This window comes from Sycon ciliatum, chromosome 2 (assembly GCF_964019385.1).
Source record: "Sycon ciliatum chromosome 2, ocSycCili1.1, whole genome shotgun sequence".
Taxonomy (NCBI): domain Eukaryota; kingdom Metazoa; phylum Porifera; class Calcarea; order Leucosolenida; family Sycettidae; genus Sycon; species Sycon ciliatum.
In genome coordinates, this window is record NC_088644.1 from 151,922 (window position 1) to 165,903 (window position 13,982).

General features: G+C 45.5%; 1 protein-coding gene across 1 annotated transcript in view; it reads right to left on the bottom strand.

Annotated features, from left to right (window-relative positions):
* Nucleotides 1-2,716: 2,716 nt before the first annotated feature.
* Nucleotides 2,717-13,982, bottom strand: part of LOC135808153 (uncharacterized) — a 91,026-nt gene continuing 79,760 nt past the window's right edge. Inside the window, exons 20-21 of the mRNA XM_065321299.1 lie at nt 13,218-13,517; nt 2,717-3,470 (exon numbers count right to left, since the gene is read on the bottom strand). Coding sequence (XP_065177371.1) covers nt 3,154-3,470; nt 13,218-13,517 — 617 coding nt within the window. The 3' untranslated portion in view covers nt 2,717-3,153. The remainder of the gene's footprint in view (nt 3,471-13,217; nt 13,518-13,982) is intronic.

The window sequence follows — 13,982 nt, forward strand, 5'->3', positions numbered from 1 at the left end:
ACCGTGATGATGGCCTCACACATGCAGCAGCATAAAATTTTGTTGTTTTTCTGGTGTGCATCATCATAAACATGCATACTTGGTTTATGGATTTACGAAGAGGAGCAGAATTTCAGTAAATGGCTCGCCACAAGCTTTTATGACTCGGCCAATATGAGTGGTTTTTTTATTAGAATCTGCAAAGTATTCGAAATTTAATTGTGCCAAGGCCTGGCCTTGGGTACGTTAGGCCTTGACGGATTATGCTAATATTTTTGTGAAATTATGCTTTTCGCATTGGTGAAAAAATGCAGAATTATGCAATTTTTATGCTAAAAGTTATAATATTATGCTCACATACACGTATGCTGCTAATGCTCCCAGTAAACAAAGTTACAGTCACCACTTCCGCTGCATAGCTCGCTGAGCATCCCATTGCTTTTTAAGTTGCTAATCCCTTCCCACTTTGTGTACGTGCTCTTCATTTTCTTTTTTTCTCTTCTTCCGTGGTTGGTCTCACCCTCTCCTCAATTCAATTGGCTGTCTTGACCATGCCACGAGGTGCAGAAATAAATAAATAAATGTACATGACGTATATTGGTTCTGTGCAAAATAACAGGGGAATTCGTCACAGTGGGCCCCCCCCCCCCCCTCCCCCCTCCCCCCCCCCCCCTACCTACATCTGTACATGCATGACGACTAGCGCAAGAGCTCTTTTTGTAGAGGGCGTTGTACTGCAGTAGCAAAAGTTCAACGGGGTCAAGTGCTAGGGACCGGCGGATTCTGCTCGAAAAGGTGGCAGATTCTGCTGGAAAAGCAGTAAAATTGGCAGAACCCTACAAACTTTATGGCGGACAATTCCTCGAATTCTGCTCCTTTTCTTTATCCACATACCAAACATGCATGGAACTTACCAGAAAAAGTACCGAATTCTGCCAATTTTTCTGCCGGCAGAATCCGCTGGACCCTAGGGTCAACGCACCGTCCGACCTAGCGGGCACCAGTAGATCCACTGGTACTGCATGCTATGGCGGTCCGAAATCAATAAGGACAACTACTGGCCTGTGACAAGTCATTTGAAGTGCTCCAAGTACAATATTAAGCTTGTTTCTTGTACAGTAAATTTCGGGATAATCGACAGGAATTTCCGGATCGCGGGAGTTCATCCAAAATTGCGGGATAATCCCGAAAAAATCTGGATACTTTGCAGGCATGCAAAATGCCGGCTTTGAGTATCAAAGCCAAGTTAGCCCACGTGGGCACATGCGCAGTGATGGTCTCATGATGCATATCATTAATTATTATTCTGTGCCGAATATGGTCTGTAATTTGCATTTTTGCACTGCTGCTACTGTTGCCTTTATGTGCGCTGCAGTAGCTAGTCGACTGCAATTTGGTTGTCTTTTCCTTTGGACAAGAAGTGCTTTCCGTGTCAGGCTGGTAATTTCTCTCCCTCCCTCCCTCCCTCCCTTTTGCAATCACTTCCTGTGCGGGGAGGGCCACGTATACATGTCTGCTGTTTTGCTGCTGCAATGTTGTGGCAGCGGCATCTTCTGTCCCCGGGGAAAATTGCGATTCCGCGGCCGCGTTTTTTGCGATTTTTTGAAAGACCGCGTTTTCCGCGATTTTCCCGCGTTTTTTGAACTATTTTGTTGCACTACACGTACACACAGTGCACTGTTCGGTCAGCAACGTCTCATCGTGGCGGCTTTTTACTCAAATATGACGAGTTATTACACCAGAGACTTGTAACTGATTGATTTCACTACATACTCACTGAAAATTGCCGCATTCACCGCATATTTACCGCAAATTCACCGCAAATTATGCCATATTATGCCGCGTTTTCTCCCGCGTTTTTTGCGATTTTTTTCCGCAATTTTCCCCGGGGACAGCATCTTGATGTGATGGACTGATGTTGTAACAGTGTACCCATTTGCTGTTGCTGGGTACCGTAGTTTGTCAGTTGTGCCTGTTTGAAGTTGCCAGGCCAGCTTGTATTGGTGCGTTCCCGTTTGTGGTTGCCGGGACACCATGTTTGTAACGGCGTACCCGTTTGCTGTTGTCGGGGCCGTGTTTGTACTGGTGCGTTCCCGTTTGCTGTTGCCGGGGCACCATGTATGTAACGGCGTACCCGTTTCCTGTTGCCGGGGCCGTGTTTGTACTGGTGCGTTCCCGTTTCCTGTTGCCGGGGCACCATGTTTGTAACGGCGTACCCGTTTGCTGTTGCCGGGGCCGTGTTTGGATTGGTGCGTTCCCGTTGAGTCTGCCGGGCACCATGTTTGTAACGATGTACCCGTTTGCTGTTGCCAGGTGACATATTTGCCAATTGTGCTTGTTACAAATTGCCGTGCTGTGCGCGTTATGAGGCGATACAAATTATGAGCCATGCGTTGGCTTGTTGTGCCCAATGCCAATGGCTCTTGCTAACACAGCAATTTGCTGTCATTGGTGATATTTCAAAGAGTGACAAATGTGAAGAAAAAAAGATAATGGCAAACCCCCACAACTAGGTTCTATGCTTGGTGTGCTGGTGCGAGCAAGTTTTACAAGCATATTGCAATGTGGAATACACGCGTGTGTATGCGTGTGTATACATAATATTATTATGCTTGGCCACAAGGCCTAGCGGGTGTGTGCACGCACACCTGGGTGTGCGGTGGCAGGTGCATGCATGTGGGTTAACCACTATTATTAAATCGGTGTATCCCACACTATTATCGATCAATCAATCCTCTTGATGAAAAGTGCTCCTGGAAATTCTCTCGATGAAAAGTGCTCTGGGAAATTGCACAAGAATTTACGTGAAAGCAGATATTACTATGCATTCGCATAAAGGCTAGGCAAAAAAAGTACATGCCAGAGCTGATAGGTCCTAAACTTGGCTAACATACAAGCAATATTCACTCTGGATGAAAAGAAGTGAAAGAGATGGGAAGGATTGCAAAAGAAACACACAATCGACTTCTCGACACAAGAGCGCAAATGCTGTTAGAGAACACAAAAAAATAGGAAAACTGAAACAAGGAAAAGAATGAAGCAGAGTGGTGTAACGAAATCATGGTCATACATTCGGTATGTGTGTGCGTGGAGATTGAAATAATTTCCCAAGTCGACAACGGATGGTTATTCTGGATCACGTTTGCAACGAGCACAGCATTGAGGATTTTCTGCTCAGGGATCCATGCATCCAAGTTCACATGTACCAGCAATGAGCGGGGTCCTTATTTCAAGTGGAGGTGATGGGGGTGAAAGGGCCGGAGGGAAAATCTGGTATCTCGACACATAGACATAATACACAGTATCGGATTCAAGAAGCATTGATTGAGTTTCACGACCACTGAATGATTTCAATGTGAAATCCTGACGACGAATGTTTCCCACATTAACTGTACCAGGAATTGGCTGACCGACGGTCATTGTCAATATGCCATTGTAGGGATTGGAAAGGGCAACCGACACTCCAGCCATGTTACCGACCATTTGGTTTTCTGAATCAACAGTGAATTCAAAATAGAGAGCACTACATTGATATAATGACTGTATGGAAATCAATGTACAGTTGTGGATATTGACATTCGACAAAATGTGTACGTAACCGGAGGCGCCGGCTGTGTACGTAACCGGAGGCGCCGGCCTTGCTGCATTGTACATGTATATACGCATACCGTACTCTGTCTCCGAATTCTAGTCAGGGTTCAGAAATTGTACTCCACTTTTCCATTTGTCCAGATCTACCCACTCAAGAGAGGAACATCTCGGCACAGGGTACAGAACAACAGGGGCAATCAAGGCTTGTTTGCTGCTACTTAAAGTTTCCTGCTTTCGCAATCATCACGCAACATGAGGATGGCACTGGTCATGCCGGTATATATGCCAGGAGAGGGTGGGTCGCGTAGCGCTGTGTGAAAAAGGCTGTGTGTGAATGTGGGGGGCTGTATAGGTTTCAAGGCTAGCGGTGTTATAACCCTTTAGACAGGAGGCTGCGACAGGAGGCTGCGAGGAGAGTGTGTGGTTGTTATAGGCAGGGGGCTCTAGAGGCAGTGACATGGCTAGCAGTGCAATGGTAGCGCAGAATGTGTGGATGGCCTGGCAGGCGGTTGTGAGCAAGGTGCATGGATGTTGTAGGCAGGAGGCTGTAGAGGTAATGACCGAGCTAGCAGTGTGATGTTAGCGCAGAGTATATGTATATTGTCACATGGCACGTGATTGTTGCCTGTACTCCAGCGAATCAGCACCTTTCGCGCCGCGGGAAATAATATGCGATATTGCCCGCAAAAAATAATTTATTTCAATGATCGCGTGACTTTTACGACGACTCTGTAGACTCTACGACTCTACGACGAGTCGCAGTGTAGCATTGAGACGAAGATGGAATTCTTTTTCGAGATGGACGTCCGGCAATGGACATGGCCTCCGACGTCCGATGTGGTACTTTTCTCTGGTACAGAGGAAACACCGCTTTGTGATGTTACTGTACACTCGGGCGCGATCTTTTATCTTCCACTGGACTTTGTACTGGGCGTTCGATTTCTTCAGTGGACACAGGGTATGTACCGTGATCTGGTACACATTCACCATGTAGGCTTTTGTTGTATGAACTCCCTACGTATTGATGTGTAGAGGGGACGGTTCGATACCGGAACGTTTTCACTTCAAAATTGTGTAGACCCAAACCGATCATCAGCGTGGATTGTTCACTCGAAGTATGTTTGTGGAAAGAAACTGGCATGTTGAAGTTTGCTCTGAGGCCAGAGTTGATCGCACTAAGCCACTCCTTTGTGTTGGGCCGTTGCCTCCAAGATGCCCAATTTTTCGTCTCAAATCAGAGGTGGCTCCAAACCGGAAAGGTTTTAGAGTGCACGTCAAATTCACTCTGAGTTCTGAAATTAGGTAATTGCTATCGCTCCACGACGGCCAGTACAGAGCAATAGAGTGCTTCCAATAGTTTTCATTGGTATACGGTGCTCTATTTGCGAGAGGCGAGCCGCTGTTTACCTGCGACAGGAAGCTGATTTTAAGTCCAAAATTCACCTACTGGGTAGGGCACTTCTGGTCATGGCAGAGCCATGAAATTATGGCTTGGAGTAAAACACATCGTAGTTTCACTGTGACATATGTTTTAATAAGGCCACCCAGAATTAATTCGTTGTTTCGGGTCACCCGACCGACCGTCTTTTTTCACCCGACAGCAAAATGTTTTTTTTATATTGTGCATGCAAATGTACAGCTAGTGTCGACTACACACACGCGATCCTATAATAGCAGTCTAGACATCGACCTCATGCTCAGAAGCAGCCAAATGACATGATGCAGCGCTTGGTGACGAGGTTGTCTTCTATTATCTCGGATCCGCAATCGGTCCTGAAACAGCTTCAGCTCCGCTACCGCATCGCTCATTGACAAAGGTTTTGGTGAGAGCTGCTCGTCAGACTCGTTTGCCAGCGAGGCAAAGATCTGGTCCTGGAGGGGACCTGGATCTAATGCCAGTAGTAATGGGACAATGACTGCGCGTGCTGGATCGTCTACAACAATGTACAGTCAGATTTGATCGACTGGCTTGATGGACAAAAGCCATTGGATATGCATAATCATGTATGCACACCGCAGTAACCAAAATAAAAAAATTAAATAAAATATATAATAAACCCGACCGACCGACCCTGGTACGGATGAGTGAAGTGACCCGAAACAACGAATTGATTCTGGGTGGGCTAATAATAATAATATTCGCGGGATCCGCGTCGGCATCGCTTGAATGTTCAGAAACACACAAACTAGCCTTCGCATCCGCAGGCCACCACTATGCCTGTTCACCTTAGTGGCGAATGCAGACGTCACAAGTGAGTCAGGGGAGAGGAGGTTAGTCTCTCAACCAATCGGGCGTGTAACTGCCCATAACCCTGTGTACTGCATCCTTGTTATTCTCACTCCGAGCTGTGAGCACCCAGTTGACCGTGGGTGTCGGTGCAGTTCAACACGCGTGAAAGGTCTTTTTACACGCTCCCTGCTACCAGGGCGGGTCTTGAACTCGGGACCTCATGATTCGCAGGCAGGCCTGCAAACCAATCAGCCATATGCGTTGGTGACATATGTTTTCTAATCAAAAATACCAAGAGAGAAAGTGAATATTGCATCCGTTCCGGTTTGCAACCTATTTCCAATTTGAAACCATCCCCTCTACACATTTAGGGCGCCCCAATCCTTCCACTGAATTTCAATATCCACAGCGGTACATGTTATGGCATAATTGTTATTATGATAATCCAAACAGGATCATTCTATAGATTTCGCCATCTAACATAGCGTGAGCTCCAGTGTGGGAGCAAACCCATTCCTAAACATCTAACATAAGACAGATATATGAATCTCAGCGATAGTAATTAAATTAGGGACCCTTCATGTGGTGTAACGTTACACATACACGATGCAGTGATGTCATCGTAAAATGTAGAATACCACAAAAATCGTTTGTAACAGAGACAGAATGATGTTATCATTTGTGCCCAGTCACCTTGTGATTGCAATATAGTAACTGGATGAAAAACCACCCTGTGCACCCCCTTGGGTACGCCATTGCACACACACACACACACACACACACACACACACACACACACACACACACACACACACACACACACACACACACACACACACACACACACACACACACATATATATTCACACATATGCACACACATACACACACTCGCATACACATACACACACTTGCATACACATACACATACATGCCAGAAGGCTGAAGAAGAAATAGCTAAAATCGATGGTACACAAAGCAATGGGTTGCACCATTCAAGCGCTTCCAAGGCTGATGAATTAACCACCATTAATATGAGCCTGGTCTCCATCACACAGTCGATTGATTTTCTTTTAACGACAAGACATACTTTTCGAGGTATGCTCAAGAAAGGGTACGACCTTTAAGCTCGTTACCTCCATCAGGAGTCGAGGACTGAATACAAGCAACGTTCGTCTGCACGTGCCATTGTATGTGATGCCCAATGATCAGCACGCCAACTGTCCGCCAAAGAGATGTCTCCCCGAGGCGGTGTCCAGTGTTGTATCATCCTCGTCCTCATAGGCTGTTTTGGCATCGAAGTCGTTATATTTATCTACGGATAAAGATCCGGCGGTGAAGGAAAAAGGCAATGGCAGCTACTTCCGGGACGGGCCAAATACGTCCATGCAAGTCGGCAGTTACGTAGTTGGTCTCAGCAGTCTTCATTCGCTCAAGCTTACATGACATGTACATACCAGGGGCGTACACCGCTCGCCTCCAGGGGTGGTTCCCATGCCAACTGATCAACTAACATTCCACACAATTGCCAGTGCTGTTTTTCGTATCCCAAGTAGTTTCTGCATATTCTTCTCAGACTGGGTGGAATTAACATCCGCAAGCTGCTGGACGATGTCATTGCTAGACATTTTTTGATTTATAAAGACTGAACCTTTCCCCATTTTTATGGATGTTTTGTTCAGCATGACGATTACATGCAGTCTTGAATCAGGTTAAATTCTCGAGAGGACTGCGGTAAAGCTGCCGAAGTTTCGAACCATCTGGAGCAAGCATCACACAGGGCAAGCAGAAGCCACCATTGCACGCCTGTCGAAAGACTACCCAGGAAACTCCTCCAACAAAGATAGTTGAAGGCGGCGCTGTTTGCTATCCGTCTGGACACGCACAGTAAATGAAATTCAGGAAATTCTTCGCCTTCGGTGGCGCACAATGATTGTCGATGACGGAAATCTTTTCCGTGTCCGGCAAATTTGGGGTGATTGGATTCCACTGTGGAAGTAGACTTTCAGAATATCCCTTCCAACACACTCCCATGTCACTGAAGTAAGTCTTGGATGATCCAGCAGCTTCCAACAACGCTCGCTCTACAGCTTCGCCGACGATTCCTTCCTCGGCGCTGCTCGTTGCAGACTCCGTTTGCAAGTCAGGTGCGTCTGCATTCTCATCTATCGCTTGACCTTCGCCACTGGCTACACGCTTTGCCTGCTGCTCAAAATAGCTCTGAATAGAGCGCTGGCCCTCTGGATGTAGACGCTTCATTTTTTTCCACAAAGTGAAACCATCGTCCAAAACACAACCAACTTTGTCAAAACAAACTGCAAAGGAAAATTTGACTCTGAGATCGAGAAAACCGGCGATGTAACTAGAGACTTTGTTGCACCCAGTTCAGTAGGCCTACGCTGTGTCCCAGCACCACTTTTACACATAGTCACCGTCCTCGGACCGTCAGGCGGACTCTAGGCTAGGCATGTACTGCATATGCGCATGCACTATTATTATTATTATTATTATTATTATTATTTTAATAACGAAGGTACAGTGCGTGCGTTCAGTGTGAAGAAGGATGTTCTACCTACCCTTAGTAAAAGTAACCTTATCTATTTCTTTCAATGCCGACAATGTGAAGATCGGTATGTAGGTAGAACCCTTCAGCACCTGGGCGCGCGCATTCGTCAACATGTGCCGTTAAGTTTTGTTCCGCTTGATGCGCGTGAGTGTCGTCCTCGCCGTGGTCGTCCTCCAAAATGTGCTGTCCAGTCCATCGGTGGATCTTCCTCTTCCTGTGAAGATATCACTGCATGCCCGTCCTCCTCCGCGTGTATAGCGCAGGGTCCAGCTGAGAACAGCGTGAAAGATGGTGAAAGACCGACACGTAAACCACCGAAATTGACAAAGGATCTGTCTGCGTCGGGAAGGGTTACGCGAAGCCAAGTAAAAATACGGACTGGTGAGGACGCACGTACAACGACAACGGAAGTGACAACAACAGTCAATATTCGAAAACGTGGTAGACCGCGAAAACGAACCTCAATATCGAACACCGGACAAGTTGGAGTAAGAAGATCAATAGAAATCCGCAATGGAGGAGACGTAGCTGAAAGGACACTGGGCATCGCGCACACAACGGCTAGTGTCAGAAAACGTGGAAGGCCGCGGAAAAGCAAAGAGACGGTTAGTGGTGATGCCGCGAAGAGGCGAGATGACGGGACATTGGAGGAGACTACACCCAACGGAGCTAAGAATCGCACTTCGTCCATCAAGCAACATCTGTCAGCCCGTACCAATTGTCGTGAGTTGTACAGTGATAATGTGTTCTCAATATTGTCACGTGGTAGATGTGCGTTGCATCTGGCTGTGTTAGAAGCTTTGTATATCCGTAAGTTAGATCCTGAACTTTGCGTACAAAAAGAAAATGTGTTGTCGCTACAATTGTTTGGTGTTACTCCTCGTCGAGGTGTTAACAATGTAACTTAATTTGCTCACTATGTTCTTGTCGCTATTATTATGTCCTTCGAGTTTTGTGTCGTGCTGAACTTGATACTTTTTTTTCACCTTGTCACGAGTGTTGTTATCTCATATCTTTACGCTATATAAGTTTTAGTCTTTCCAACTTGAGCCATTCCCTGTATAATCCTTGATGAGAAGGGACCGAAAACGTTCGGATACTTTGACAAGTGCCTTATTTTGACTGGATGTGTGTTTGCGTGGATACTTACGACCTAACACGTACCTTCGTTATTAAAGTATTATCCGCCTCCGACTTCTTGTAAAATTATTATTATTATTATTATTATTATTATTATTCAAACAGTAGTTTGGAGGCGGTGGGAAAAACAGTTTCGTAATACGTATTCGCATGCAACGACGCAAATCCACACAATTCAGTAGACACTTTTTCTATCAAACGTTTTCTTTCCCTTCTCTTCAGGATAGTACAGGGAATGTTGGAAATTAGAAAAACACATAACTATATAGAGAGTGAAAGAAAGAAAAAGTCAACACTTCAACATAGGTGTTAAAAATGATTAAAGGGGAAGTATACCCTAAAATCAAATTTTCACCAGTTGTAGTCTTCTGGGTGCTGAGTCGAATGGTCTTGGTCCGAGGAAGCTGCGACGCTCCCTTCCTACTTGAATCCCAATCGAACTCGCGCACTTCCACCGAAACTGGGTGACTGCGCCCTACTAGATGGGGATTTGTATGCAAAATGTCACTAAAAGCGCCATTTCGTTCTTATAAAAGCACGGATGACCGCGATTGGCCAATATGTTGTAGTCTTTTGGACGCTGAGTCGACTGGTTTTGGTCCGAAAAGGCTGCGATGCAGCGTTCCTCCTTTATTCCCAATCGAACATGGTTGAATAAGCGGTCACGTGCTCCTGCGTACACCAGTCACCTGGTCACCGTGCCTGCAGGGTACAACTTACTAGCCTGTTTGACCTTTTTTGGGTGCAGTCCTGTCACTCGAGTTGAACTCGAGTTGAACCTTGGTGTGAAAGTTGTCGCCTGCTGGCGCGGTGACCAGGTGATTTGGGCACCCAGGAGCACGTGACCGCTTGTTCAACCATGTTCGATTGGGAATAAAGGAGGAACGCTGCATCGCAGCCTTTTCGGACCAAAACCAGTCGACTCAGCGTCCAAAAGACTACAACATATTGGCCAATCGCGGTCATCCGTGCTTTTATAAGAACGAAATGGCGCTTTTAGTGACATTTTGCATACAAATCCCCATCTAGTAGGGCGCAGTCACCCAGTTTCGGTGGAAGTGCGCGAGTTCGATTGGGATTCAAGTAGGAAGGGAGCGTCGCAGCTTCCTCGGACCAAGACCATTCGACTCAGCACCCAGAAGACTACAACTGGTGAAAATTTGATTTTAGGGTATACTTCCCCTTTAAAGTGTTAAAAACTCAAAAACAAACAGCTGCAAGTTGTAGACAAACACGTTGAACACATCAGGGAACACTTGTCACACTTTCACGAGGTGTGACACCAAACAACTGCAACGATAACACATTCTCCTTCTGTACACATAGTTCTGGATCTAGTTTACGAATATACAGAGCTTCTAACACAGCAAGATGTAACTTAGACCTTCCACGAGTCAAAATCGAAAAGATATCATCACTATACAACTTACGACAACTAGCACTGCCCGACAAAGTTGTCGTAAGTTGTATAGTGATGATATCTTTTCGATTTTGACTCGTGGAAGGTCTAAGTTACATCTTGCTGTGTTAGAAGCTCTGTATATTCGTAAACTAGATCCAGAACTATGTGTACAGAAGGAGAATGTGTTATCGTTGCAGTTGTTTGGTGTCACACCTCGTGAAAGTGTGACAAGTGTTCCCTGATGTGTTCAACGTGTTTGTCTACAACTTGCAGCTGTTTGTTTTTGAGTTTTTAACACTTTAATCATTTTTAACACCTATGTTGAAGTGTTGACTTTTTCTTTCTTTCACTCTCTATATAGTTATGTGTTTTTCTAATTTCCAACATTCCCTGTACTATCCTGAAGAGAAGGGAAAGAAAACGTTTGATAGAAAAAGTGTCTACTGAATTGTGTGGATTTGCGTCGTTGCATGCGAATACGTATTATTATTATTATTATTATTATTTGAAACTCGGATGTTGAGCCATAAATAAATGTGGAAGAGAAAAAGACATATGGAATAGTATCATGTTACAGTGATGGAGAGTTACTCTTAACTCGTATCCATATGTCTTTTTCTCTTCCACATTATTATTATTATTATTATTATTATTATTATTTGTTTTACATCGGAAGCTCAACAGTGCAGCTGCACAAATATGAAGAGGCCGATGGCACTAGTGCATGCACTGCGAGCGCTGGTCTTGGATCAAAAAATTCTCCGTCACCATGGCCATATCGAATGTTTTTACTGGTTCCCGGGCATCCCGGGAACCGCCCTATGCACGCCCCTGCATACATAGTGTATATCTCATGCACTAAAGCCTAGCCATGCCAAGCAGGGTGAATCGTGATGCCGTTCAACAGTGGAAAAAGGGAATTCTCCCTCAATGCATAATATATAGCTGGGTTGGTCTGACCTAACTAGCCGAGCGGACCGTTTTCTCCACGTAGAGTCTCAAATGCTGATTTCTGTGTTTGAAAGGGGCTATGTTTCGAAACGAAGTACACTCTCCACTTAGCTGACCCGTTTTGCTAGATGTGTTGCTAGAGATTGATCTGCAGCTCACTGCCAGACACTGTGCCCCCCCCCCCCCTCCCTACTATTCTCATTGATTCAGCTAATTTGGCATGGAGTGAGTGAGTGTGGCTGTCGCTCCCTACATGGGAGCTCACACCTTTCCGACAGACTGGACATGATACTTGACTGACTCACAACAGAGCACACAAGAAGTCCATAGAACCGTCCACTACCCTCTGCATGCCATTGCTACTAGCTGGCTTGGAGCGTTATATATTGTGATGCTCCTGCAGCACAAATTTCATCAGCCTACTCAAGCTCAACTAATGAGGGTTGAATTCCCTGACAGACTGTATATTGAGCAGGTAGTGAGCAGGTAGTCAGCAGGTAGTGGCGCTTTCTTGCAGGTTTCTTGAGTGGAAGTTGCGATGCATTTTTCATGTTAATGATACTAGCAGTTGCAAGTCAGTCATGTGTAAGGTCAAATCTTCAGGGAAAGTGCCAACTCCCGAGTAGAGAGCAACACATAATTTCGGTACAAATGCCAAAGTAGCCCCACTATTTCTTATAGGTGTAGAGTATGCGTGGAATTGTCCAGTGCTTTCATCATCAATTACTCTTGATAATGATCAAGTGGTCTTGATAATGCCAGCTTTCTTCTTCAGCAGGTCCCTGAAAAACCAGTGCACCGTCTTGGTGAATGTTTACACTGGTCTCAGTTGAATGTTTGCAGGAGTTTATACTGGTAGTGTGGCTGTTGATCAGCACTCTACCAGCCTCACTAGTACTCACTACTGTGGTTGTTGATCAGCACTCTACCAGCCTCACTAGTACTCACTACTGTTGATCAGCACTCTACCAGCCTCACTAGTAGTCACTACTGTTGATCAGCACTCTACCAGCCTCACTAGTACTCACTACTGTTGATCAGCACTCTACCAGCCTCACTAGTACTCACTACTGTTGATCAGCACTCTACCAGCCTCACTAGTACTCACTACTGTTGATCAGCACTCTACCAGCCTCACTAGTACTCACTACTGTTGATCAGCACTCTACCAGCCTCACTAGTACTCACTACTGTTGATCAGCACTCTACCAGCCTCACTAGTACTCACTACTGTTGATCAGCACTCTACCAGCCTCACTAGTACTCACCACTGTTGATCAGCACTCTACCAGCCTCACTAGTAGTCACCACTGTGGAGAACACTGATCACAGAATAGGAAAATGATCAAGTGACTCACCGACTGGCTCTTCGACTCCTTGGAAGTAAACATTGTAAGTTCCGTTCTTGTAAGCAGATAGGATGTAGGAGTATTTTCCTGGGGAAAGTCCCTCAAAGACATGGTTTTCAACACCACTTCCAGTGGTCAGTGCAAGAGCTTCACCACTGCGAATCCATCCATATATTTCTGGAGACCACCTGTAAAGATGTGCGTCCACCGGTCCAACGTCTACTTCTGTCAGGAACACAGTCACACTTTTTGATGTTGCACCTCCACTAGGCTCCATGGGCCCCGTTTGACTGCCAGGCTCCTCCAAACCTGTACATGGAAAACAAATGCATGAAATATGGAACTTTCAGTTGTAAAACACATACTAGAATATGCACTTCGATATGCCATATCCTCATCTTGAACATGACAGGATTTCTCCTATCAGTGTGCCAATCAATCAATGCCTATTGAGATCCAGTGAAGCTTTTTCATGGGGATTGTATATGATGCCAAGAGTACATACATACCCCCAAGAGTGTGCAACTCCAGTCTATGAGGTCTGCGATGCACGAACTTGACATTGCATGAAAAACTCGTTCATATTAGAGAGGCTCCACGCTACATAATTACGTCAGCAAAAAACCTAAGCGATCTATAGAAAGTCTTGCGCACACTGCATGCAGACCCGTGTTCCGCCATACGGCATTTTCAAACCACGGGAGTGCCTATGCCAATTCCGGATACAAAAGTGTACGACCCAAAAAGAGAGAGTCGTAAACTTACACTCCAATC